The sequence below is a fragment of the Pogona vitticeps genome, chromosome 13 (assembly GCF_051106095.1).
Source record: "Pogona vitticeps strain Pit_001003342236 chromosome 13, PviZW2.1, whole genome shotgun sequence".
In the NCBI taxonomy this organism is placed as follows: Eukaryota; Metazoa; Chordata; class Lepidosauria; order Squamata; family Agamidae; genus Pogona; species Pogona vitticeps.
Window position 1 is genome coordinate 9,056,958 of NC_135795.1, and position 24,048 is coordinate 9,081,005.

At 46.9% G+C, this 24,048-nt stretch overlaps 1 protein-coding gene across 2 annotated transcripts; it reads right to left on the bottom strand.

Annotated features, from left to right (window-relative positions):
- Window positions 1-5,284: 5,284 nt before the first annotated feature.
- Window positions 5,285-19,227, bottom strand: TNFRSF13B (TNF receptor superfamily member 13B). 2 transcript variants are annotated; one of them, XM_072982527.2, is made up of 5 exons: window positions 19,081-19,227; window positions 10,030-10,173; window positions 8,719-8,883; window positions 6,567-6,794; window positions 5,285-5,723 (listed from the first exon to the last, which is right to left on the bottom strand). In XM_072982527.2, the coding sequence occupies exons 2-5, from the start codon at window positions 10,133-10,135 to the stop codon at window positions 5,476-5,478; spliced, it is 747 nt and encodes a 248-aa protein (XP_072838628.2). In that variant the 5' UTR covers window positions 10,136-10,173; window positions 19,081-19,227; the 3' UTR covers window positions 5,285-5,475. The 2 variants fall into 2 exon arrangements, with proteins under 2 accessions (XP_072838628.2, XP_072838629.2); XM_072982528.2 differs by having other exon boundaries at window positions 19,077-19,187.
- Between the last annotated feature and the right edge of the window lie 4,821 nt (window positions 19,228-24,048).

A 24,048-nucleotide genomic window follows, 5' to 3' on the forward strand; every position in this document is an offset into this window, starting at 1 on the left:
AATTCCATCTGGAAATCTGAGACTGATTACCGTCGTTTTCCACTGGCTGAAGGGCCATGGGGTGAGGGAGTGGTACCAGGTAGGAGCTAGTATTCAGAGAAATTGAGGCAAGGTTGTAGATAGTGCTCAAATACATGCGTTGTCTAGTTCCTAGGCTTTCTTGGGGAAGTGTTATCAGGAGATGGGCATCTAGTGATCTTGTGGGTTCCCAGAGGCCGCTTGTGAGATACAGGAAGCTGGACTAGATGGACCCTTGGGCTGATCCAGCAGGGCTCTTCTTAGGTTCTTAAATGTATCAGGGAAGGAGGTGGGAAGGAAGTGGTGTCCAAGCATCCATAAAGTATTTTCCTGGGTGCTGTTAAGGAGCCATCACCACAGGAAATAACCTCGATTCTCATTGAATTATTGGTGAGTTCTAAAAGGCTGCGCCTCGCCTTCCCTAATCCGCTGTCCTCTTAAAATACGTTGTATGATATGCCTGACGAAGAAGGTCTTCCTGGCTCTGAGTGATGGGCATCCGGAGAACCCCAGGGAGAGGAAGGCTGGCTTGCCCGGGGCTTTCTCTACCTGGGAGCAGCCTCCACCCTCGAATCTGCCCTCCTCCTGCGGTGCAGATGCCTTGAGCCAGTTAATGCAGAAAAGACTCCCTGAAGATAGGAGACCTGAGGACCCATCTTCCTAGTGAAGCTGGAAGGAGCAGCCGTGTGGCAGCCGTGCGGCTTCAGCCCAGTCACAATGACACTAATCTGGGTGTCTTAAAAAGCACATTTTGCAGGGCCAGGAATGGGGTTTTCGCACGGCTTTCTGATGCCACTGAGATCTATTTTCTTTGCGTTATTGAAGGCAAGTGCAGGGGATGTAATTAAATCATTATGTGCCTTGGAGTCGATTCTGACTTACGGTAACCCTCCTTAGTCAAGATCCTGAAAGAAGGCTGGCTGGCGATGGCATCTGTGTCTTCCTGCTTCCTTTTCAATAATGCAGCAAAGCTTCCCCTACTTCCTTCCTGGCTGGCACTGATGGGAGCTCAAGCAACTAGCTTTCCCCTTTTTATTTTTATATTAATAGAGCTATGGTGCCCCCTTGTGTTAAGGCTTTTGGTATTGCAATGTTTTTAAAAAAACATTATCTTTTTCTTATTTTCCACCTCCTATTTCCTTTTTTGGTGTTTGTTACAAAATAATAATAATAATAATCAATCCTTTTTCTTCCACTAAGATGTAAGTAGGTGCATCTTGGACTAGGTCAGTGTTTCCAGTGTAGTTCTCTCTATGAGGATGAGCATAGGGGGCAGAGAGCAGACAAAGTATTGACTGTAAGCTGTGTGTTAATTCACTGGCCAGAATTTCAGTCTTGTAGACATATGTTGCTCTCATGAACCTATTCCTTGCATAGTGAAAGAACTAAAGATGGCCCAAAGATTTAGTGATATAGAGGGGAATGAAGTGCAAATCATGTACATACTTAATTTTGATTATTCAGGAAATAGCATCTCTATGCAAGAGGAGAGGGTTTCTGGGGGGCTTATATTAGCACTCACATATTTGTGCCTTCAACCCTCTAATTGTGAATTCCACCCTCCCAATATAATGCCCTCGTGGCCTGACATCTCTGAGGCTTCTGATGAAATGGAGAGGTGCTTTGATTATCTACTGTTTCCAGCATCTGCAAGGGTGGCGGCTAGGAGCCAACAGGTCCTACTGTATCTTGGTTCATTTTAAAAGCCTTAGCTCCTTTTATACCTCCCCCCCTTTAAATGCTCTAATTGTCCTTTTTTCAAACAATTAGGCTCAACCGATGTCAAAGTAGGCAACGTAATGGGGTCTAGACTTTCCCAACCCTTACATCTTCACTCCCGGCCTCTGCCTCCATTGTATATGTTGAAAACAATCCTGACAAAAGTCAAGCACAGCTGGAAGGCCAGATCATGGTGGTTGCGGTTGGATCCTGTAACTCCGAGGCCACCTTTTGCTCTTGTCAACAGTGAACGCTGAAGAAAGAGTTGGCCGTTCAGAGCATCCGTCCACGCATACGGCCTGTATTTACGCTCCAGTTGCCTGGTAACCAGAAGGAGGCTGGCATGAGGGCAAGCAGGCTCTAAATGAAATACCACCTTGTTCACCATCACACTGTTTTCTGCTTGCTGTCAGGAAGAGGCTGAATATATGTTTTATTTACACTGCCGATCAATCCACCTTTCTTCATTCTGCTGCTCAGTATTTCAGCCCACAGGTGGCGTTGACGGTTCACGGCGGACCCGCCATGGCGGTGTTGATCTTTAAACATGGCAGGGTTTTTTTTTATAAATATCAAAGCTTAGGAAAGTTATATCTGTGAGCTACAGCAGCCCTTCTTGTTAACAACGCAGGCCATCCTGGCTGAGGGCTTCTGAGAGTTGCAGCCCAACCATACCACGAATTCCACATCTTAAAACCACTGTGTGCACTACCCATGGCATGGTTTTGCCAGCTTGTTTTCCCAAGAATTCTTTCATCACTTGTCTTACCGTGGGTGAGAAAATTTGGGCTATACGAATCTAATTCCCGCCAGCCACATATTCACTTGAAACTTCCTTTCATTAGTTTTCATTCCTCACGAGAGAACTGATGGTGGCAGCCATTTTGTGGAAACACCCTGCCGGTGTATGTGTGAGAAGCCCATTCCCTCCTAGCATTCAGAAGCTAGTAAAAATAGCGGTTTAGAGAAGCCTTTTTGGGATAATCTCCCCCCCCCCCCGATTGGGGACGTGGTGGCGCTGCAGGTTAAACCGCAGAAGCTTCTGTGCTGCAAGGTCGGAAGACCAGCCATCATAAGATCGAAACCAGGCGACGGAGTGAGCTCCCATCGCTTGTCCCAGCTCCTCGCCAACCTAGCGGTTCGAAAGCATGCAGATACGAGTAGATAAATAGGTACCACCATGGTAGGAAGGTCACGGCGCTCCGTGTCTAGTCGCGCTGGCCACGTTTGTCTTCGGACAAACGCTGGCTCTATGGCTTGGAAACGGGGATGAGCACCATGCCCTAGAGCTGGACACGACTGTCAAGGGGAACCTTTAGCTTTACCCCTCCTGATAATGTTTATGCCTGTGTTGTGCTTTTGATCTTGTTTTAGATTGCCATCGCCATCAGATTCTTTTTGGGTTTGTTTTTCTGAGTGTCTATTGATGGGTGAATGGACTGGATGATTTATGTTTATCAGCTGCCCAGAGTAGTGTCCATGCCACACTATGGGTGGTGTGAGAATCGAATAAACCAACTGGGAATGGGAATCCACACCATCCTTCCAGCCTCAGGAGGTGAAACACAAAATAGGGAAGTGATTTTTGGGTGGAGAAATGCTTAAGCAGAGCCCCACCCTGCTATTCAGCTTAAACTTTCATTATCTTTTGGGCACTTCTGTTTGGAAAGGAGGAAAATAGATAAATGTTATCTACATATAAAATGGGAGTTTGGTTCTCATTAAGGCGAGGAATTGTTCTGTAAAACATGCCAGTAGTATCTCCATAGTGCAGACATGATAGGAGAGATTTTGGCTCACCTGAGACCGAACTTGCTAACATGCAGTTGTGAAGACCTAATTCTATGAGATAATCAATCAGTCATGGGACAAGCAATCAATAATTAATCAATGCCTATTGTTAACTCAACCACCAATGATTACATCATTTGTTTGTTTGCCTGGGAGAGGGATAATTGGAAGCAGGAAAGCAGGCTTAATCTTTTCTCCGTCAGCTCCACATCTGGAATGTCAAATATATAGTTGATGGCCTGGTTGAGAGCAGATAATGCAAATCATGCAGTTGTGTTTCCCAAATTTGAGGAAATTGCAGGGGTCAGCACATCTGGAGTACAATTCTGCTTCTTTTCCCCCCACTTCATACAAAATCTCACAGTTGTGTAGACTGGGGGTAAGAAGAAGATTTTCATGTTGATTTTCCTGTAACACAGTTTCAAACCTAACCACCCTTTACCACCTTCTCAGAATGCAATAAAGATTGTACTGACTCATTGCTTTTCTGTCTGCAAAAACATGTTAAATGGGGGAGAATAAGTGGCCAGAAACCATCGTGCTCTTGGAGACCCTTCCTCTGTAAAAATGTTTAGGCTTTTACAGGAAATTCCAGGTGAAGGAGGTTGACAGTATAATGAAGCCTTCTGTGGCAAAATGAATCAGAGCGCTGATGGGACCCCGGGGGATTGCGAATAGCCTGAAATCCAGTTGTGATGGGTTTTCTTTTCAGTCTGATTGAAGACGACTCTTCGTAAGACTCTTCCGAGTAGGCGAAAATGGCTTTTTTGGCTGACGTGCTAAGCGCTGCGGAGTTGCTTTAGTGAAATGAGTGGGAATTGTTCAGCATTGAGGAAGACGGTGCTGCAGACCTGGCCAGTGGCTTTATGACGTGATATCAGTGGTGGACTGAGTATGTTTAGTTCATCTCTCCATATCGGTGCACATATTGGTGTTCCATTTCAGCAGTAAGGAGGGTGGGAAATAGCTGGCTGGAAGTGTAAGACTTGGAGGGAAGAGTGTTGGTTGGCACCCTGCATGATGCGCGTCACTAGTACCCTCGTTCAGTGGAAACTAGGGTATCTCAGCCAGTGGGCAAGCCCACTCCAGGTTTTAGTTTGAACTTTACAGGAGCTGTTGAAGGTGCCAAATCTATTTTGAGGGTAAGTTTCAGCGCTGTGGATAGCTCTTGTAAAGTTCAGATTAAAACCTGAAGTGGATTCACCGCCCCTGCAGAATCGCCATCACCGGTCCGGCGTCTGCTGACTTACTCTACCTAACGATAGGGCTGTTCCTACATTCTTTAAAAGGTTTAGCATTGGGTGCTCTGCTCAAGAACTACGAACACCTCTCTCTTTCCGATTCATGGACAAAGAACTATGCAACATGTTGCAGAAAACAGACATTTTAATTTCCAGAACTCTAGATTTCACACCCAAATGGTCTCTCATATGTACATCTGCCTGTTTGAGAGGACCAGGAGAGATCTTTATAGATGGTCATTGCCTTTGTTGGTTACTTTTATCCTCTCCCCGTCATTATTTTTAAAGAGAAAGCTGTATGTAGCCTTCCACCTAGAGCGTTGTTAAATACAGGTATGTGGAGACAGGAAAGGCGGTGAAAACACAGAGGTAAGCAGTTGTTCTGGCAGGAAAAAATGTATGGTGCAAAATAGCTTCCCTGAGCTGCTGGCTTTCTATGTGTGTGGAGTTCTTTCCATGGGGGATGAAATTCAGCCCTGCGTGCCTCCAATATCACCAGGACCACCTGCAGCCTGTAGTGGCTCAATCTGAAAATCGTTTACTTGCCCAATGCTAAGGATTATGTACAAGGCAGGAAGCCCTGGGGGGTGGGATGGGGTTGCCTATGAGAAGGATCTCAGAAGATCTAAGCAGCTTTCACATGGGGATTGTGAGCGGCTTGCCAGGCCTTGATCCTGCAGCCTCCACTTCCCCGTCACAGTCAAGCTCAAGTCACGTGCATCTTTTCTTGGGAGGGAGAACATATGATTTGGAAGTGGCCGTCTTCAGGGATTGGAATTGCTCCCGGGTTTCCTGTCAGGGCAACATCCCCTTCCATCCCAAGCTGGTAAGTCCTGGGACATGGCTGGCTCTCTTGAACAGCAGGACTTGCTTCCGGGAAGCAGAAGACACAGGTCTCGATAGCTTCTGGGGTTCGGCTGCCACTGGATCCGCTTCCTGCTTCCATTAGACCCTCTGAAAGAGACGTTCCATGTGCATGGTTAGCATGGAAGTGGCTCCAGCGGGTTGTCGTTCCTAGCAAAGAACCCCCAGGGAAACCTCTCAACAGATGGGCCAGTGGGGAGGGTCTGGCCTCCACAGAATCTCCATTCTCACTGTCCCTCTGGCCTAGCAGAAGAAGAAGTGAAATATACAGTGGGACCGTAGTATCCACAGAGGGTCATTTCCAAGCCCCCCTGCAAATGCTGAAAAACATAGAAGCACCAAGCGCTATACATTGCAAGGTATCCAGCTTCCTCTAGTGGCCAGTTCTGGATAAAAAACACCCTGGAAATACATAGGAATACATACTTCTGGGTTTTTAAAAAAGTATTTTCAGGCAGCGGATAAGTGAATCAGTGGATACCGATCCTGTGGATATGAGGGCCCTACTGTGTTTTGAACTGACTAAATCATTTATGAGAATGTTCTTTCACACAGACCTCCCTCCCGATTAAAAAAGCAATATGCTGATCATTCAGTGTCGGTTCCACAAAGACGTAAAATGCATAAACTAGCATTTAAATATTAAAACAAATAAAACTTGTTTCGCCACCCCTTAGAATGCTTTTGTCTACAGAAGAAGCTTTCTGAACCAAGAAGGAATTAATAGCTCAGTGGTTCTGTGGAGCCAGACGTCGGGAGCTTGATTTCCCGCTGTGCCTCCTGTGAATAGAGCCAGCCTGGGTAGCCTTGGGCAGGCTGCACAGTCCCAAGGTTGCCCCCTAGAGGAAGGGAAGGGCAAATTACTTTTGAGTACTCTCTACCTAGAAAACCCTGAAAAAGCAGATCCAAATCATGCGATCCAACTAGATGCACCTTTTTTGCTCTCCCCCTTTTTGCGACATGCTGCAGTGCTGGCCCGGCATATCATTTCCTCCCCTCGTTTTCTGTAGTAAATCCAAGTCACCAGCAAGGAGAAGAGCAGGGAGCAAAGGCAGAGCCCCAGGACTACGTAGGCCACCATCCATGGGTCACATCCAAAATCCATCCTGCACTGGGCATTGCGGAGAGCAGCTGGTGACGGTAAAGTGGCGCCGAGAATCTCTGAAAATGGCATGGGGGGGGTCAGGGAAGAGAAGAGGGAGAACGAGAAAATACAGTTACTAATGGTTGCTTCGAGTTAAGGTTGGGAGTTCGAATCCCCACTGGGCCTCCTGGGAAAAGAGCCAGCCTAGGTCCCCTTGGGTCAACTGCACAGCCTCAAGAGTGCCCCCAGAAGTAGGGAACGGTAAAGCGCTTCCTAGTTACTCTAGACCTAGCAAAAAGTGGGCACATATTAGTTATTTTTTTTACTACCAAGGATGTGAAGATCGTGTCTAAGTCGCACTGGCCATGTGACCACAGAAGATTGTCTTTGGACAAAACGCTGGTTCTATGGCTTGGAAACGGGGATGAGCACCGCCCCCTAGAGTCGAACAAGACTGGACAAAAATTGTCAAGGGGAACCTTTACCTTTACCTTTGCCTGCCTCCTATGCTAAAATAACTTGATGGGTTTGGAGGGCTGGGCTTCTCCGTGCGTCTGAGTGGAGACGAGGCCACCTCAAGCAGTGAAACCTGTTGGCGGAGACCCCGTATTTTGCAGAGCGGCTGACTTCCCGTGCAGAAGAAAGCTCCCCCCAGAAGACATGACGAGGAGAGTTTTGCAAAATTGATTTTTTCCCCACAATAATAATAATAATAATAATAATAATAATAATAATAATAATAATAATAATAATAATAATAATAATAATAATAATAATAATAATTAATAATTAATAATTAATAATTAATAATTAATAATTAATAATTAATAATTAATAATAATTAATAATAATAAATGCTTTCATGTTTTTTGTATGGCTGGAGGATTTTATGAGTGTTAAGCCTTAGCAGGTAGCTCTCCCAAGCTCTCTTAAGGGAAATACTAAGCCAGGCTTGCATTCCAGAACTCGCCGACGTGACGCAACCGCTCTTTGTTTTGACACATGCGTTTAGTGTCATCTAGACTCTGCTTCTGTAGCTCTCATTTCTTTCAAAAAGTGCTCTGAGCTGCTCCCGATCCCCATTGCATGTCAGCTTCCATAAATCCAATTACACATTGTAATGGAGCTAACTCGGGTCTAATTTGCAAGCATCCGGGTGAATTCTATTAATTTGGCAAACAGAGAATATTTTACGGTGAGCAAGTGGGGAGGTGGTGGTTGTCCCTTTTTCTACACCGCATGTCACAACCACCCAGGGGCACCTCTCTAGCTCATGTTGTTGATCCTTTCCTGAAACCCACCCACCCGTCTCTCCCTCTTTTGGTTCTGGATGCTGCCTGTATTGTCATAAACAATTAAGAGTTTGATTGTGACCGGTTGGGACACAATCCTTTCCACTGTTTGAAAGAGAGGGGGGAGAATGTTGTGCTCTCTGGAGGCTTGAGAGATGGGGGCAGGAGTCGCAGCCAGGGTGACCCACGCATCCGATGACAGCTCTAAAAAACTGTTGGCCAAAAAAATTCATCAGCCCTTGCTTAAAATAAACCACAAAGATGCAGCAGCAAAGGGTGACAAGACCACAAAGCGGAAAAGTGACCTTTGGGGACTAGAAGTCCCAGGATTCTTGAGAGAGCATGGGAGTTGTAGTCAAAACAGTTCCGTTCTGTTCTCTGTCAGTCATCCCTATATGGCCTCATGACATCGTGAGAAGGAAGGATTCCCTTGGAAAGACCATCATGCTGGGAAAGTTGGAAGGCGGCAGGAAAGGAGGAAGACCCCATGTGAGATGGGCTGGCTCCCAAAAGGAAGCCACAGACTTGAGATGACAAGAGCTGAGCAAGGCTGTTAAGGACAGGGCATTTTGGAGGTCACCCATTCATAGGGTTGCCATAAGTCAAAAAGAAACTTGACGGCATGCAATAACAACATATAACCAGAGATCCGGTGAATGGATCTCGTGTCCTGGGGCTGCAAACCCCCCCCAAAGAAGGAGACTCGCACCCTGCTTTCCAACGGAGGAGACATCCGATACAACCCGGGGGGTCGTTTTAAAGCAGAAAGCCTGGCATTCGGTGGGGTGCTGCCCACAAACGCTGGAGCAACTGATGCATTCTCTCAGAAGGCTGTCGTAGTAGAAACCGACGCGCTTGCTGCAGTTCACCGAGCCTGAGAAAGAGACCCAAGAGGAGTTAAATTTGCAGCCATCAACCGAGAGCAGAAAAGACAGGAGGTCCCCCCCCCAATAGGGTCTGACCCTTCTTTGTTCCAGTCAAAATAGCCTTTAGGGGCCCCGGTTTCGTTTCCTGGCTCGCAGCTTTCATAGCCACGGGGAGAGCAGTAGCCTTGAGTTCCGTTGGCAAAGGGACCAGCTTGGTCTTAACGTCCTGATTTTGAAGTTTTCAAAACTACTGGTCTACCCCTGTCCAGCTATGAAATCGCAGCGCTCAGGCAGCGTGGTAACTGTGCCGCTGAGAGGCTCAAAACCACTGGTCCTTGGAAGAAACAGAGTTTGGGAAAATGCCCGGCCTCCCTGTCTGTGGCAATCTGGGAGATGCCGTTCCAGAAGGCAGCAAATTCAGGGAGATGAGTGTTTCTGAGCATACACAGCGCTTGGGAATTTGTCTGCAGTACTGGAACAAGACTTATTGTCCTTTCCAAGCAGAACACATTAGAGCTTGGGGGGGTTATTTTTTGGAGCGACAATTTCTCGAAATTGGGAGTTGTACCCCAGAAAAGTGACCTTTCTGTTGCTTAACTAAACAAAGGAGAAAAAAATAAGAATAACCCTCCTGGTTTCTCTCCAAACATGCTTTGTAGCAGCTGTTTAACTGCATGGCGAGATGGCCCTCGCCTTAATCTCCAACACTCACTCCCAATGGGGAGAGACACAAGGTGTAATTAGACTTTGCAATGAAAGGAGATTGGGTGGCGAATTAGATGCTGTGTCCCCGGTGAATCGTGTCCACCAGCTGCGAAGGGGGATAGGTTAAGAAGAGGAAGCAACTGCAGCTGGGGGATCCTGGGATCCTGCCCCACAAGATCTCTGTGGCCACCTCTGCCATCTTAGACCTGCAGAGCTGGAAGGGACTCTATAGAATAGATCATGAAGTCCAGCCTGTGTCAAGGAGGCCCAGGGGGGAATCGAACTCCCAACCTCTGGATCTGCAGCCCACTGGGCTATCCAGCAGTTCGAAGGGCGAGGGCCTCTCCAGACAAACCCACCCTTGTTGGTAGAACCGCCGCAGTTGCTGAGCGTTTTCTGCCCACGCCTTGTGTTCAAAGCAAAAGAGTTCGCTTTAAGATGGTACTCACTGCAGAAGTCAGCGCATGCTTTGAACTTGGACGCGTGACACGCAAGCCGGCATGGCTTGCAGCTCTGGAGCAGCTCATCCCAGTACTGCGCTTTGGAGCACGGCATGGTCCGCCGGCGCCCCGAACTTCTTGAACTGGGGAGGCCTGTGAACGGAGGAAGAGACATTCCATACTGACGAGATGAGCTTGCGGTTCAGGAGAAAGAAACCAATATCTATGAAAATTCCTACCTGATGATGATGATGATGATGATGATCATCATCATCATCACATGCCATCAAGTCAGTTCTGATTTATAGTGAACCTTTTCGGAGTTTGCCATGTAGACGACGCTCAGATATGCTTCCCTTCTTCTGAAGGCATCCTGGGATTATGTAGCCAGCCCAAAGCTACCTAGGCTGGCTCTCCTCTTAGGAGGCACAGTGGGGAATTGAACTCCCAACCAGATATGAAGACCACTGAGCTATCCAGCCAGCTTTAATAATCACATGCCATCAAGGTCAATCCTGACCTATTCAGGGTTTTCCGGGTGGAGAATACTCAGAAGTAGCTTACCCATTCCTTTCCTCTGGAGGTGTTTTAGGATGGCACAGCTTGCCCAAGGCCACCCAGGCTGGCTCTGTTCTCAGGAGGGAAACTGAACTCCCGATCTTTCTAGCCAGATAGAGAGCATTGAGCTATCTAGCCAGCTTCTAAGGTGAAGACAGGATGGTGGGATTTTAATATGTGTGCATGGATGTTTTATTCCGCTGCCCCCCTGCCAAGAAGGCTTTGTTTCATTAGGTAAAGCAGCTTCAATTTTTTTGGAGCTGAGTTGGAGGATTTGTTTTTTTAAAATTTATTCTTTCTCAGATCATTTTGAATCAGAATTGTGCCCCTTCTGTTCCTCTCCCCGACCCTGAAAGGTGAAAAACAGCAGTCCTGGTACCTTTTCTCTCTGAAGAAGGAAAACAGCTGGGCGACGGCCATTTTTTTTAAAAAAAAAACCAAACACATGAAAGGAAAGGTTTCAGTTGCACCCCTTTTTGGCTCCATCTCCCCGCCTGCGCCCGTTCTTTACCGTGAAACCCACCTGCAGCTGCTCTCGGGGCCAGAAGGAAACCCTTTGCAGAAAAACAAGTGGAAAGTTTTAAATTCCACCAGAAGGTGGAAAATGCATCGCCCTGGCCCGAGAGGTACCCCTTTGATCACTGGGTGATTCTGCACCATGATGGTGGCTGATGTTAGTGTTCATTTCTTGGCTTCCCTGAGGGAGGGAGATACAGAGATCCCAATGTTGGGTTGGGATTTATGATATCTGGGCTCAAGTGTCAAGTAGGTCTCGAACTGTACCAAATAATCATAGTTAATCTTTTTCTCTCTTGTGTCCTTCCATCCTACTTTAAAGGGTTGCTTTGAGGATTACATCGTGAGCAGGAAAGCTACCTATATTGTCTAGAACTTACTGAAGGAAAGTTCTAATACAAATGGAACTAATAAACAAGTAGTGAACAAATTTTTATTTGACGTATGTGGAAATCTTCATCATTATGTGCCATCAAGTCATTTCTGACTTATGGCAACCCTTTTCATGGGTTTCTAGGTAGAGAATACTCAGAGGTGTACAGTGGTGCCCCGCAAGACGATGTTAATTTGTTCAGCGAAAAACGCTGTCTTGCGAAAACATCGTCTCGCGAAACGTGGTTCCCCATCGGAATGCATTGAAATCTATTTAATGCGTTCCAATGGAAAAATCGTCGTCTTGCCAAAATCGTCCATAGAAAACATCGTCTTGCGAAGCACAACAGCGATCGCAAAAACTAATCGTCTTGCGGATTAATCGTTCAGTGAGGCAATCGTCTTGCGAGGCACCACTGTATTACCTTTCCCTTCCTCTAGGGGGTGCCCTGGGGCTGTACAGCTTGCCCAAGGCCACCCAGGCTGGATGTTCTCAAACCCCCAACCTCTAACTCTGCAGCCAGAGACCCAAACCAGTGAGCTATCCAGCCAGCTTTGTGGGAGGAGGATCCTGAATTCGATGAACCTTCATCCTTCTGACCCAGAAAGACAAAACGTAACCAACCCCAATGATTATTATTGCATCCTTAACAGACTGCTCATCTGCTTTATCGCTTCTTCCAGAAATACGTGAAGTGGAGTTGCGAAATTGAGGAAGTAAAAACAGATGAACAAACAAAAGTGATACGCAGAATTTCCAAAGCCAGAGACTAGTGGGTTGATGAGAGATCACAGCATAAAAAAAGTGAGTTTATACAGAGTTAGGCCCTTGGTCCATGATTGTTAACTTGTGTTGCTAACCCTGAGGGCAGTAGCTGCCCAGGCATTCAGGCTGAATTCTGCCCTCGCCTTCCCTGGAGACCCCTTGTGTTCTAAATACTCACTAGGCCTGTCCTACTGGAATGGAGAAATGGTCCAGTACCATCAGATGGGCTTGAAACGGAGTTATAATCAGGCATGAATAAGACCAGGATGATATGGGCTCAGAAACTTACCAAATGAATGTGGCTGGCTAAAGTCATCCAGAACAGGGCAGTGATAAGATGATAGTATGGGACCCAGAGCATGAAGTAATTCAAGAGCAAAAATCAAGATCATTTTTAATAATTTTATTAACTCTGCACGTAGCCCTCCAGACATTCTTGGACTGCAGCACTAAATATCCTCTTATTTATTTTTGCTTATTTTATATCTTTCACATTTATTTCCCTGCTGCCTTTCTCCCACTGAGGGGGTGGGGGAAGACTCAGGGCAGCTCAGCATAATTGGTCAGCTGCTCACAGCAACTCTTACCATTTGCTGCACGGTTGAAGGATGATGGGATTTGGAGCCCAACAAAATGTTAAGGACCACCAGTTCTCTTGCTGGGTTTAAGGGCATAGTCCATAAGGACACAGGGAAGACTTGAAACGGGTGAGAACCTCTGGAAACGACTGATTTTTGATGGGGTGACAAGAATTCAGAATCATCCTCCATCTTATCTCCGTTACGTAGACATTTCAAAGTTGAGATACTTTCAGTGGGAACAAAGTTGAGATTCTATCAATGGGAAGACAATGATTCTGTTTCCTTCATTATCCTGTGCTTAATAAATTCTGGATGGGTGTAGGGATGTGAAAAAAATCTCACTACTGTCTCATTCCTTGGCCAAGATAGGCTGTCTACCCCACACCCCTGAGACCTCTCTTCTCTGAAATGCGAGCAAACCACCAGGCAGAATTTGTGCATGTGAGTATACACATAGACATAGGCTTTGCACAAAATGTCTCTGTCATCCTGGTCTCCTTTCAGAAATCATCCACTACCCACAGCAAGCACAAAAGAACGGGACAATGGGTCAGCAAGATGCGAGCAACCCATCCGGTATTATTTTGTAACAATTTATGCAGAAGAAGAAGAAGAGAGCCAAGATTTTACAGAAATGCAGAAAGATCTGTTCTTGAAAATGGGGAAATTACGGTGTATAAGACTCCCCCATGTATAAGACACCCCCACTTTTCTAACCCAAACTTAAGAAATCTAAGTGGGGCTTAGCAAGTGTAGGGGAAAAGGGATCAAAGCGCTGCAGGATCGCTTTGATCCCTGCTTTCCCCTCTGCTTGTTTTTGGTCTCTCCTCAGCTTCTGTGTATAAGACAACTCTCAATTTTTAGTCTAAAGATTTTAGACAAAATTATAGTCTTATACATGAAAAATACGGTATTTGCCAGGTAGCTCAGAATAATCTCCAGAATGAGAAGGACAAACTTTGCATGTCCTCATATGCTGAGAAGAAGACAAACTAGGTTTTTGAATTTCTGAATGAATGCTGATCTGTTTGCATGGAGTTGGTTACTTTGATTTATATCCTATTTTTCTTTGAAAAGAAGGGGGCCTGGGCTGCCTTGCACAATAACTAAACCTCCAACAACTAAGAATTAGAAGAATTATAAAAAGAATTAGAGTATAATAACAGAACACATGTCTACCTATTACATTAAATCAAAATGCGGTCAAAATACGTTAAAACATCTTAATTAAAAATAGCAGTTGCCATCAATCACAATCATAATGTGCCATTATGTCAGTTCTAACTTATGGTGACCCTTTTCAAGATTTCCTAGGTAGAGAGTACTTGGAAGTGGTTTATTTTTCCCTTCTTCTGGGGGCATCCCTGGGATTGTGCAGCTGGCCCAAGGCCACCCAGGAGGCACAGTGTGGGAATCAAACTCCCAACTTCTGGCTCCTCAACCAGATGCTTAGCTCACTGAGCGATCCAGCCGGCATTAGGCAATAGAAAAATGAACACACTCTTTAAAACCCTGCTCTTAGCAGTCAAATTAGTTGATGAAGGTTGGTGTATGCCAGCAGAAGACAACTGGGAAGTAACCAAAGATCACTTGGCAAGGAGTTCCAAAGAGTGTAAGAGTAGCCACCAAAAAGACCTTAAAGTTCTTCACCAAATATGCCTCTGAAGTTGGCGAGGTTGAAAGCAGAGCCTCTTCTGCTGATCGCAAAGCCCAGAGAAAATGATCTTTTTGTTAGCGTGGAATCAAATAGCACAAGAACGTTGCATGCTCTCAACAATCCTCTCTACAGTAGAAGTAAATATGGATTTGTTTGAGATGTGGTGCTGGACGAGAGCTTTGCAGATGCCCTGGACCGCCAGAAAGACAAACGAGTGGGTCCTAGACCAAATCGAGCCTGAGCCGTCTCTGGAGACCAAAATGTTGAAATGGAGGCTGTCTCTACTTTGGGCACCTTGTGAGAAGCCAGGAGTCTTTAGAGAAGACCATCGCGCTGAGAAAGGGGGAAAGCAGCAGGAAAAGAGGAGGGCCCAAGGCAAGGCGGATTGACTGTCTAAAAGAAGCCACCGGTTTGAGTTCCTCACAGCTGAACAGACACTTTGGAAGTGGCTCATTCCTAGCGTGGAGATGATTTGACGATTTGTAACAACAGCAAATTAAGGATAAACATATTAAAGCTGACTTCTAAGCCCTTTTTAGAATGTGGGACTAATAACTGTAACTCCTTAATTTTTAAAAAAGTAACTTTCCAAGTTCTAAGACTTTTCTTGAAGACAGTGAAAAAAAGCACAGCGGTAAAGGAAATTTAAGGAAATGCCTCCCTCATTGTTCAAGGATGTTGTCCAAAGGAGCTCCTTGTCAACTTAGGAAAATAGGAACCTCTTATGGGGAGGGGGGGAGCTGTCCTAGGTTTTCATTTATTTTAAAACCTGGCTGTTTGTCAGGCTCTTTGCCCGAGGGCTGACATCATTTAGGAACCCTCTCATCTCCTTGTCCTCCGATGCTTTTGAGGGGGGTATTTTTTCCCCCTTTTCTGCAGCGCCTTGTTTAGTCTGATCTGATCCCTGCAACAGGGATGGAAATGTGTGACTCTTCAGATGTCGTGGGACTACAAATCCCATTAACCCCCCAAACCCTGAGCCACGTTGGCTGAGGATGATGGAAACTGGAACAAACTTCATTTGTGTCAGCGGGGGTGGGGGGGGAGGACATGTGAGGTCCAGTGCATATGTTTTTTTTAAATTTAAGAAAAGCAACAGGGCCTTAACTGGAGTTGCCCCAAAGATACGGAAAGGATTCCGTCTAGCTGGGCTTGTCTGTCTCGGATTGCGGCCGAAGGAGGTGATATCAAGTTCTGAAGTTACGGAACAGACCCCACCCCTTCAGATTGCAGGTGGGAAAATAGTTATTTATTGGGGGGGGGGAAGAACCCTGCATGCCGAAAATGAACCAAGGTAAAGCTGGATTGAAGTGCGCCCAACACTCCTTGATGCACAGCACGCATGACGATGCATGTTATTCTTTTTTTAAATAGGTCCTCGTCAAACATAGAGTTCCGCCCTCCCTTCCCATGACAGCCAAGAATGATTTGGGCTACCTTAGGATCTTCCTGGCTCCTTGAGCGCACCTGGAGCTACTCAAAGGATTTTGAGAGCACACAGGATGTGCCAGTGGATGAGTAAAAAGGGGTGGGCTAACTGCAGGACTTGAAGCTAATTCTTTTCTGTGACTCCCTGTACTTCACCTGAGCAGCTCGTGGGAGTTACCCAAAATTCAAATCTCCCTCTTTTGAACATTGTGAAGAAACGGTTCTGTTTATTCGGGCTCCCCATGGGAGCCGGGCCGTGAACAAAATCAGGGTTCCAGCTGAGGGGGGGGGGAAGCCTCTAGGGCTACAACCGCCGCCTGCTTTCAGGCAGTGCGCAATGACAGGGACCCCAGAGGGAAAGCACAGGCGCCTTCCCATCAACGCACAGGGGCTCCGCATGCTTTCCGAACGACTTCAGAGAACTTAAGCCTTTGCTTCTCTCGTGGATTTCCTGTCAGCCCCGCCGGGAAGGCAGGGTTGGTGCTGCCTGAGACAATGGACAAAATGGTGCTGCCTCCAGTTCCACGCAGACGAACTGGCCAGCCGGGCAATTCAACATCGCTCCAGCGTGGGCCACACGACCGCCTTCTTCACTCTGCCAGAGTAAGGGGCTACTTGAGCCCATGTGTCTCACCGAGCTTGATCTCCTAGCACTTCAGTGCCATGTCCGACTCTGAAGGATCTGCCATCCGAGATGGCCGTCTCCCTCTGCCTAACGGTAGGGTCGGCCCTGATCTGAGATGACATGCCTCCAGCACCATGGGTAGGGTGCCATTAATGCGCAACTCCTTATTAACATGTTTCAGTTTCACTGTATTACTGCTATCAGTATTGACAAATGGGGGGGGGCACTTTCTCTTTGATTTTTGGTTTTCACTAAACCTCAGGAACTTTACTTTGTAAATCCAAGGATGACACTCTAGGCAGAGCTTGCAAAAGTTACATTCATGGACTACAGTTCCCAGTATCCCCCTGGCAGAATGACTCGTGGCTATGTCGGTCAGAGCCGAGTTCGAAATGTCGCCATTTGGAACAGCCACTCCAAGCAGCATGCGCGGCCGACAGCATTTTGTACGCTGTATACCACAAGGTGTCACATTTCCTATCTTAGGGCTGCGGATTCTGGGATATGTAGTCCCCCAAAGTAACCTTTCTGAGGCTGCACACTTAGTCCAACAGGCCTAGACTTAATAAAACACCATCCAGAATCTGGAGCCATATACAAGATCCTGGACGGTGTATTTTTCATCAAGGGGGGGGGGACTTTGGATGGCACTTCTTGTAATTAAACTTTTATTAGATCGCGGTTGATAACTGAGTCGCTTCAGGCAGTAGAAGAGCCATGCAGCTAAATAATAAATATTTACCAGGTCAAAGAAACACAGCAAAATCTTGAGGTCGTTTGGCATCCAGTGTGAAACAAACACAGTTTTTGTCTGAGTCTCTCCTGTGTTGGCTGGCTGTTGCATGCATTGGGGTCTGGCTGAATAATACTCCAAGCGGACGAGGCGCATGAGGGGGAAGGAAGGAAATTTGCCACAGAAGGACAATTCTTTGAGGCTTACATGATGCCGCTGTCATCTCGAATCCAACATGGTCGACTGACTAGTTTCTGCTCACGCTCTTTGGGTTTGAAAGCTCATACCGACTCGCTCTCAGAATCAGGGCTGGCTGAAACCACAACTGCACGGGCAGGACAGGTTTTTGTTTCTGGTGTGCACGCGACGTTGCCCTTAAAGTGGGATAAAGCGAGCTAAACCCCGGGGAATCAGACCAAGAGTTCCTTTACCCTTTATTCGCAGAAAGGCGGGAGTGTTACAGGGATGGCCTTTCTGGAGATCTGATGATTTCTTTTTTAAAAAAAGAGATTCCCCCTTGTTCATTTCATGCCCTGATGTCACAGCACACAACAGCCGAGCCTTCACTGTATCCGCCATTTTGTGCCCGACAGGAGCAAGTGTTTGTGACTGGCTCAAGAACAGGGATTTGAAACCAACTCTCGTATCCTCATCCAGGACTCTAAACCATGATGTCACACGGCTGGATGGTTGTGCTTTGGCACCTCCACTGTCCTAGACCTCTGACATTACATAGACAGGCAGCTATGTTGCATATTCCTGCGTATTTGCTGCCCTTAAAATTTGCTTCAAATGTGTTCATTTCTGTTAACCTTTCTCTATCTGAATGAAAGAGGGAAGGAAGTGTAGGATTCATCAGTTTTGGAGGCAGCTGTCAGTGTCACTGGTGACACGTGAGGCTGAAAGGTGACCACCTGGTTCCACTCCTCTTGCATATAATTTCCCCTGCCTGCTTTGTGCATGGAAATGGGACAAGGCAGAGAAGATAGAGCACCTCTGAGCAGAATGGTTTGGTTCTTCCTCTCTGGACAGTTGTGCAGAAATGGACCCAGTGGCAGAAGAAACCCAAAGGTTCAACCCTACGTTGACCCAACGTAGGTCAACCCTACGTTGACCATAACGCAGAGGAAGTGGGACCAACCAGAAAGGGAATATCAATTAAGCTGTCATGGCTCCCTCGAAAACCTTTGAACTGCCAATGGTTTCCTCACCTTTCCCTCAAATCCTTGCATCCTGATGATGATGGCATGGTGAAAGGGCAGCCACCAGGGCTGGCCTTATCACAAGGCAGAGTGGTGCGACTACCTCAAGCAACATATACTAGAAGTCAACAGTGGTTGCCTTCCAGATGTTGATCATGCATTGTCCAGATGTTCCCCTCTGTTGGTTTACTTACAGCACTGCATCTACAGCAGCCTACACCATTTCTGGGACCCTTAAAAGAGTCTGGTGTATCATTGTGGGGTGCAGAAAACCATCCCATTGCTGAAAAAAAAAAATGCCCACATTCATCCAACAGTCTGGTCGGTCTTTGTCCATGATGTGGGATGGCCTGCCGCCATCTTGTCTCCCACCTCTGTCAATGCGATATCTTGCCCGTGATCAAGAAACACGGCATTTTGACTTAATGAAGGATACAGAGAAGGCTATACCGGGTGAAATCCTCACTTCTAGGCAACTGTGAAAGTTACAAGATTTGACGCAATGCCTGGGCCTAGGATAAACACAGCTTGGCTGAGCCCATCGCAACCTGGTCAGGTCTCAGCCAAAGGTCCTCCTAGCCCCACCACCATGAACAAGAAAGGGGGGGGGGCACGTACTTACGTTTTCTCTGCTCCTGGACCTTAGGTGAGCTTTCCCTCGCGTTCGGTCATCTCCCTCTGTGCCTTGATCCAGTCACCGCCGTCTTCGCTCGAGAGTTCTATGATTAGTACCTGATTTGATTAGAGTCTCTACCCTCTGCTTCCTGGGGGTTTCCCCTCACATCCTTTTAATGCAAATGAAACCCTCTTCAGAAACCCTTCTTGGGCTGAAAGGCCCGGTTTCTGAGCTCTCCCAAGGGGATCCTGTAATGCCGCTATTACTCACCTGTTACAACTCTTTCTTCATAAAATGTTTGGTTTGAAAACACAGCGGGGGGTAGGAATCCCCAGTCCTAAACTTGTCGGGTCTTCCTGGATGCTCAAGAAGGTGAAATACAGTATTTTGCATTCTCTGTCTAGCGTATCCTTAATCATAATAATATTGTGCCATCAATTCTCACTTATGGTGACCCTTTTCAGGGTTTTCCAGATAGGGAATACTCAGAAGTGCTTTACCCTTCCCTTCCTCTAGGGGGCAACCTTGGGACTGTGCAGCTGGCCCAAGGTCACCCAGGCTGGCGCTTCTCCCATGAGGCCCAGTGTCGGAATTGAGCTCCCAACTTTTGGCTCTGCAGCCAGAGACCGAAACCATTGAACTGTCCAGCCAGCTACCACCTATCCTTACTGTTTCTCAGATTCTTTGCAATTAGGAGCTAATTAAGAGATGAGCTGGCCCAGTGTTGATGGGACACACGTCCCACACTAGGAAGGCGCACCAAGTAGTTAGAAGAATAGGAGGTGTGTGTTTGTGAGAGCTGTGCAGCCTTTTTTACACCTCGCCAGCTGTCCTCAGTGGGGGTGCGGGAGACTAACCTATCACAAATATTGACCAAAAGTCCAGCTAGCCACTTCCTGGGCACAAAACAGGGACAGGAAGCACCCCTTACTCTGAAGTAGCAACAGGTCTTGGGCTTGAGTTTTACCCCAGTTCTTCATTGCCTGGAACATCTCTGTGGCCTGTAAACTGGAACAATGGAGGAAACATATCTTTTGATTTAGGAACAAAAGATCCCAGCCTAATTTTGACACCATGACGTCCGGCTGTTTCATGGACACGGGGGCATCAATGTCTGCACATATAAACACTGAGATACCCGGGTGGGCACGATCACATATAGTGCCTACAGAGTGTTGAATGGTTGATGGTAACCAATAACTGGACTTTTGCTCTCCAGCGGCTGGTGTTGCCAACGACTCTGAATTAATTGGAGATAACCAATGACTTTCGTGAGTCATATTACTCTTCACAAAACTAATCCAATCCCCCCTTTTACTGGATGAAGTTAGTGATCATTGCTTAGGTGAGCCACTAACCAGAAGGGAAAGCAAACGAGGGCACAGATGCATATTCTAATTTCTGGATGATGATGATGATGATGATGATGTGCTGTCAAGTTAATTCTGACTTATGGTCACCCTTTCCAAGGTTTTCCAGGTAGAGGATATTCAGAAGTCGTTTGCCATTCCCTTCCTCTAGGGGGCAACCTTGGGACGGTGCAGCTGGCCCAAGGCCCCCCAGGCTGGCTTTACTCCCAGGAGGTACAGTGGGGAATCGGGACTCCGAACCTGCCAGTCACCTAAACCCCTGAGCAGCCAAATAAGAAATGATTTCCTTAAGTTAAACAGAAGGTCAGAATGGTTGGCTAGCTCCATGGTTTAGGTCTCTGGCTGGAGAGCCAGAGGTTGGGAGTTCAATTCTGCACTGGGACTCCTTGACGGGATCCAGTAGGTTCCCTTCCAGCTCTGCCTGTAAATTAGGGATAAACGTGTGGCCAGGTGCCCTGTGGAGCCTGTGGTTCAGGTGGGGCTACCTGTGGACAGAGAACTTCCAGATCCCTTCATATTCTGCCCTATGGCTGTTTACTTATTTATTTATTTATTTGTCATTTTTAAAATGCCTGGGCTGGAGGGCAGCTTCAAAATGGTTGTCTTCTGACCGCTGTTCAAATGGAGGACTATCCACCCTAAAGAGGGACATAGGGCCACCCTCGCTGCCTCCCAAGGGAGAAAACTTCCTGCGTTTTAGCAACCCGTTTCAGAATGCCTCCAATTATTTGGCAAAGGGCCTTCCATAAGGTGTAACCGTGAAGCGCCGGATCTTTGCATCCCGCTGGTAGACCCAGGAAGGCGAAGACACTTTTCACGCCCCGTTTTGTACCCCTGGAACATTCAAGGACATGCTGTTTTCTCTCTCACACACACAAAAACCCCACACGCATGCACCCCTTGCTTTCTGTTTCCGCTGCTTGCAGGATGAGGTCGCCTTCATGACAGGCAGCAGTGTGTGCGGGAGCACCCGGGTGATGTGAAACCCAGCACCCGCTTTCAGTCCTGACTGTTGTTCGGTGTAAATAATTTTAGGGGCTCCGTCTTGCCCGAAAAGGGGCTTTTAATGGAAGAGATATTTTGGCACGGCTTGTTGTCTTCCAAAAAGCATGGCACGAAGAAGGGGGGGCAGGAAACAGAGACGCACCCTACGATCCGGCTGGGCATCTCTCAATTTTGCCCTGTTTGGTGAGAGAGTAGCCTTTCTAGGGAGGGAGGAAGAGGCATCCTTGAGGGTGCGAAACTATCATCTGTGATGAATGGCCTATTCTCTCCATTTTTAGCTTCCTCTCTTTACTGGACACGAAACCGCCAAGTTTGTTTTCTACCGTAGGGGTTACGTCCTTAGACTTGCAGGTTCCGCCCATTTTCGAAACTTGGAAACGGTTCCTTTGTTTGACTACAGTTCCCATAATCCTCCCGCTAGCCACGCAGAATTCCCCTGCACAGCCCGGGTGCAGGAAAGTTCATCTCCCAGGAACTCCATAACGTTCAGCTTCACATGAATCTCGGCTTCGTCCAGTTTTACATCACAGGTTCCATGGCGCGACGAGACAATGGCTAGACAAGCACCACTTGACGTTGAAGAAGTTAAATTTTTGGGACTACAATTCCCAGAGGTCCGCCAGATCCAAAGAAAACATACCAGTTGTTACATATGCATTCTTCTGTGTTTCCAGCTTCTACCCGAAGCAGATCCCAAAACTCAAGAGAAGGAGTGAGCAAAAAAAGTTGTCCAGATGCTGTTGGACGACACAGCTCCCAGTATTCCTCATCATCATCACCATGGGTCGAGGTGGCCAGAGCTGATGGGGAACTGCACCATGGCAACACCAGGAGGGGACAGATTTTGCCCCCACAGCTTGGAATGCTGCATTTTAAAGCATTCATATAGTTGAAATCCAGGCGTAAGCCACAACTAGAGTAGATCAGTTGAATCAATGGAAGTTACATAACTATCCACTCTCCGGATCCACACTGGCTGAATGGGCCTACTCTAGTTTGAACTTATTACTGGATCTCAGCTCTTATTTTATCCATAATTTCCAGGCAGGGGACAAAATAATGTTCCAGGACCAAACCGAAGGCGTGCGGAGAGGCAGTTTCTGTTCCGGTTGCTCCAAGATTTAGTGTGTTGGTTATCTTCTTCCCCCCCCCCCCCCTGAATTTGTAACTTTTCTGTATTGGATGTGTAGAAAAGAAAGAAAGGAAGAAAATTGATTGAGACTGACCAGTTCCCAAGGAAATATTTCCAGAGATCCCAGAAAATGAAGCGTTTGGAATAAAAGGCTTTCTTAGACCACAGTGCACATCAGCCACAGGCCAGCAAGGACTAGGGAACTGGTGATGGGACTTGTAATCCAAAACAGCTGTAGGAGAACAGTTAGACCACGAGCTGCTGTTTCCTTTCCCTTCCTGAGTGGCAAAAACATTATTTCATTTTTTAATGTTCCAGAATCAAAGAAGGGAGAGAGATCTGGTGGTGTGTAAGCATTGGTGTGTGTGTGTTTTTTTAAAAAAAAATCAGGATGGAAGGTATGCGCCATTTAATTTCCTAATGATTTCGTAAACAAAAGTGGATTTCCTAGAGACTATTTCGTGCCAAACCCCAGAAACCTACGTTTGATCCATGCCCACTGCTACTTGGTGGGGTTTCCCTGGGGGCTGACCCCAAGACCACAGTGGGTCCAAAATGCAGTTGCCAGATGGGCGGCCGAGGTGAGCAGGTTTGATCACCCCGAATTCTAGCTTCTGTCCACCGTCTACCTGCTGGGTCAGTTTCAAGGTTTTGATGCTTACTTACAAAGCCCTCCATGATATGGGATCCATGATACTTGTCAGAGCATCTTTCTACCAGATCCTCCCAGGCTATGCTCCAAGGGAGGCCAGGAAATCCTCTAGAAGAGGTTGGGCCTTTATTTTCATTTTTTGCTGTGGTACCAACTCTCTGTAATCATCTCCCAGTGGAACTGTTCCTGGCTTTCTCCCTCCCAAGGTTTAGAAGGCATCTCAAAACCTTGCTTTTGAGAGAGAAAGGCCTTCCATAGCGATCTCGCCGGCTCACGCTTTGTGTCCCGCCTGTTGCTGAAATAATACACTTCTTCTTGTGATTCGTGGTGTGTGTTTTTTTAAAAAATCGTTTATTTATAATCTTATTGTTCTTGCGGCATTTTATTTCACCATGCTGTAAACTGCCCAGACTCTTGTGTTGCATTGATGGGTCGGTATGCAGAACAAACAAACAAAATGAAGTCGTGCTTCCTCGTTCTAAACTGGAGGTTACTCAGCCGAAAAATGGGTTCTTTTGGGGGTCCGGTTCTATGAAATGGAGATTTCCAAGCCCCGTTCAGGGCCTTTGGCAGATGGCCACCAGTGAAGAACTGATGGCTCGTCACGGCCTCAAGGGGAGACCGCGCAACACCACAGCAGATAAGAAAGTCACAGATTTGAACAATGGAGGTCATCCTCTAAGTCAGTGGTTTCCCCCAATGTTCTTGGACTGTAACTCCCAGAAATCCTGGCCAGCACAGCGAACGGAGGAGTCTTCTGGGAGTTTTAGTCCAAGAACGTCTGGGGACCCAACGTTGGGAACCACGGTTCTAAA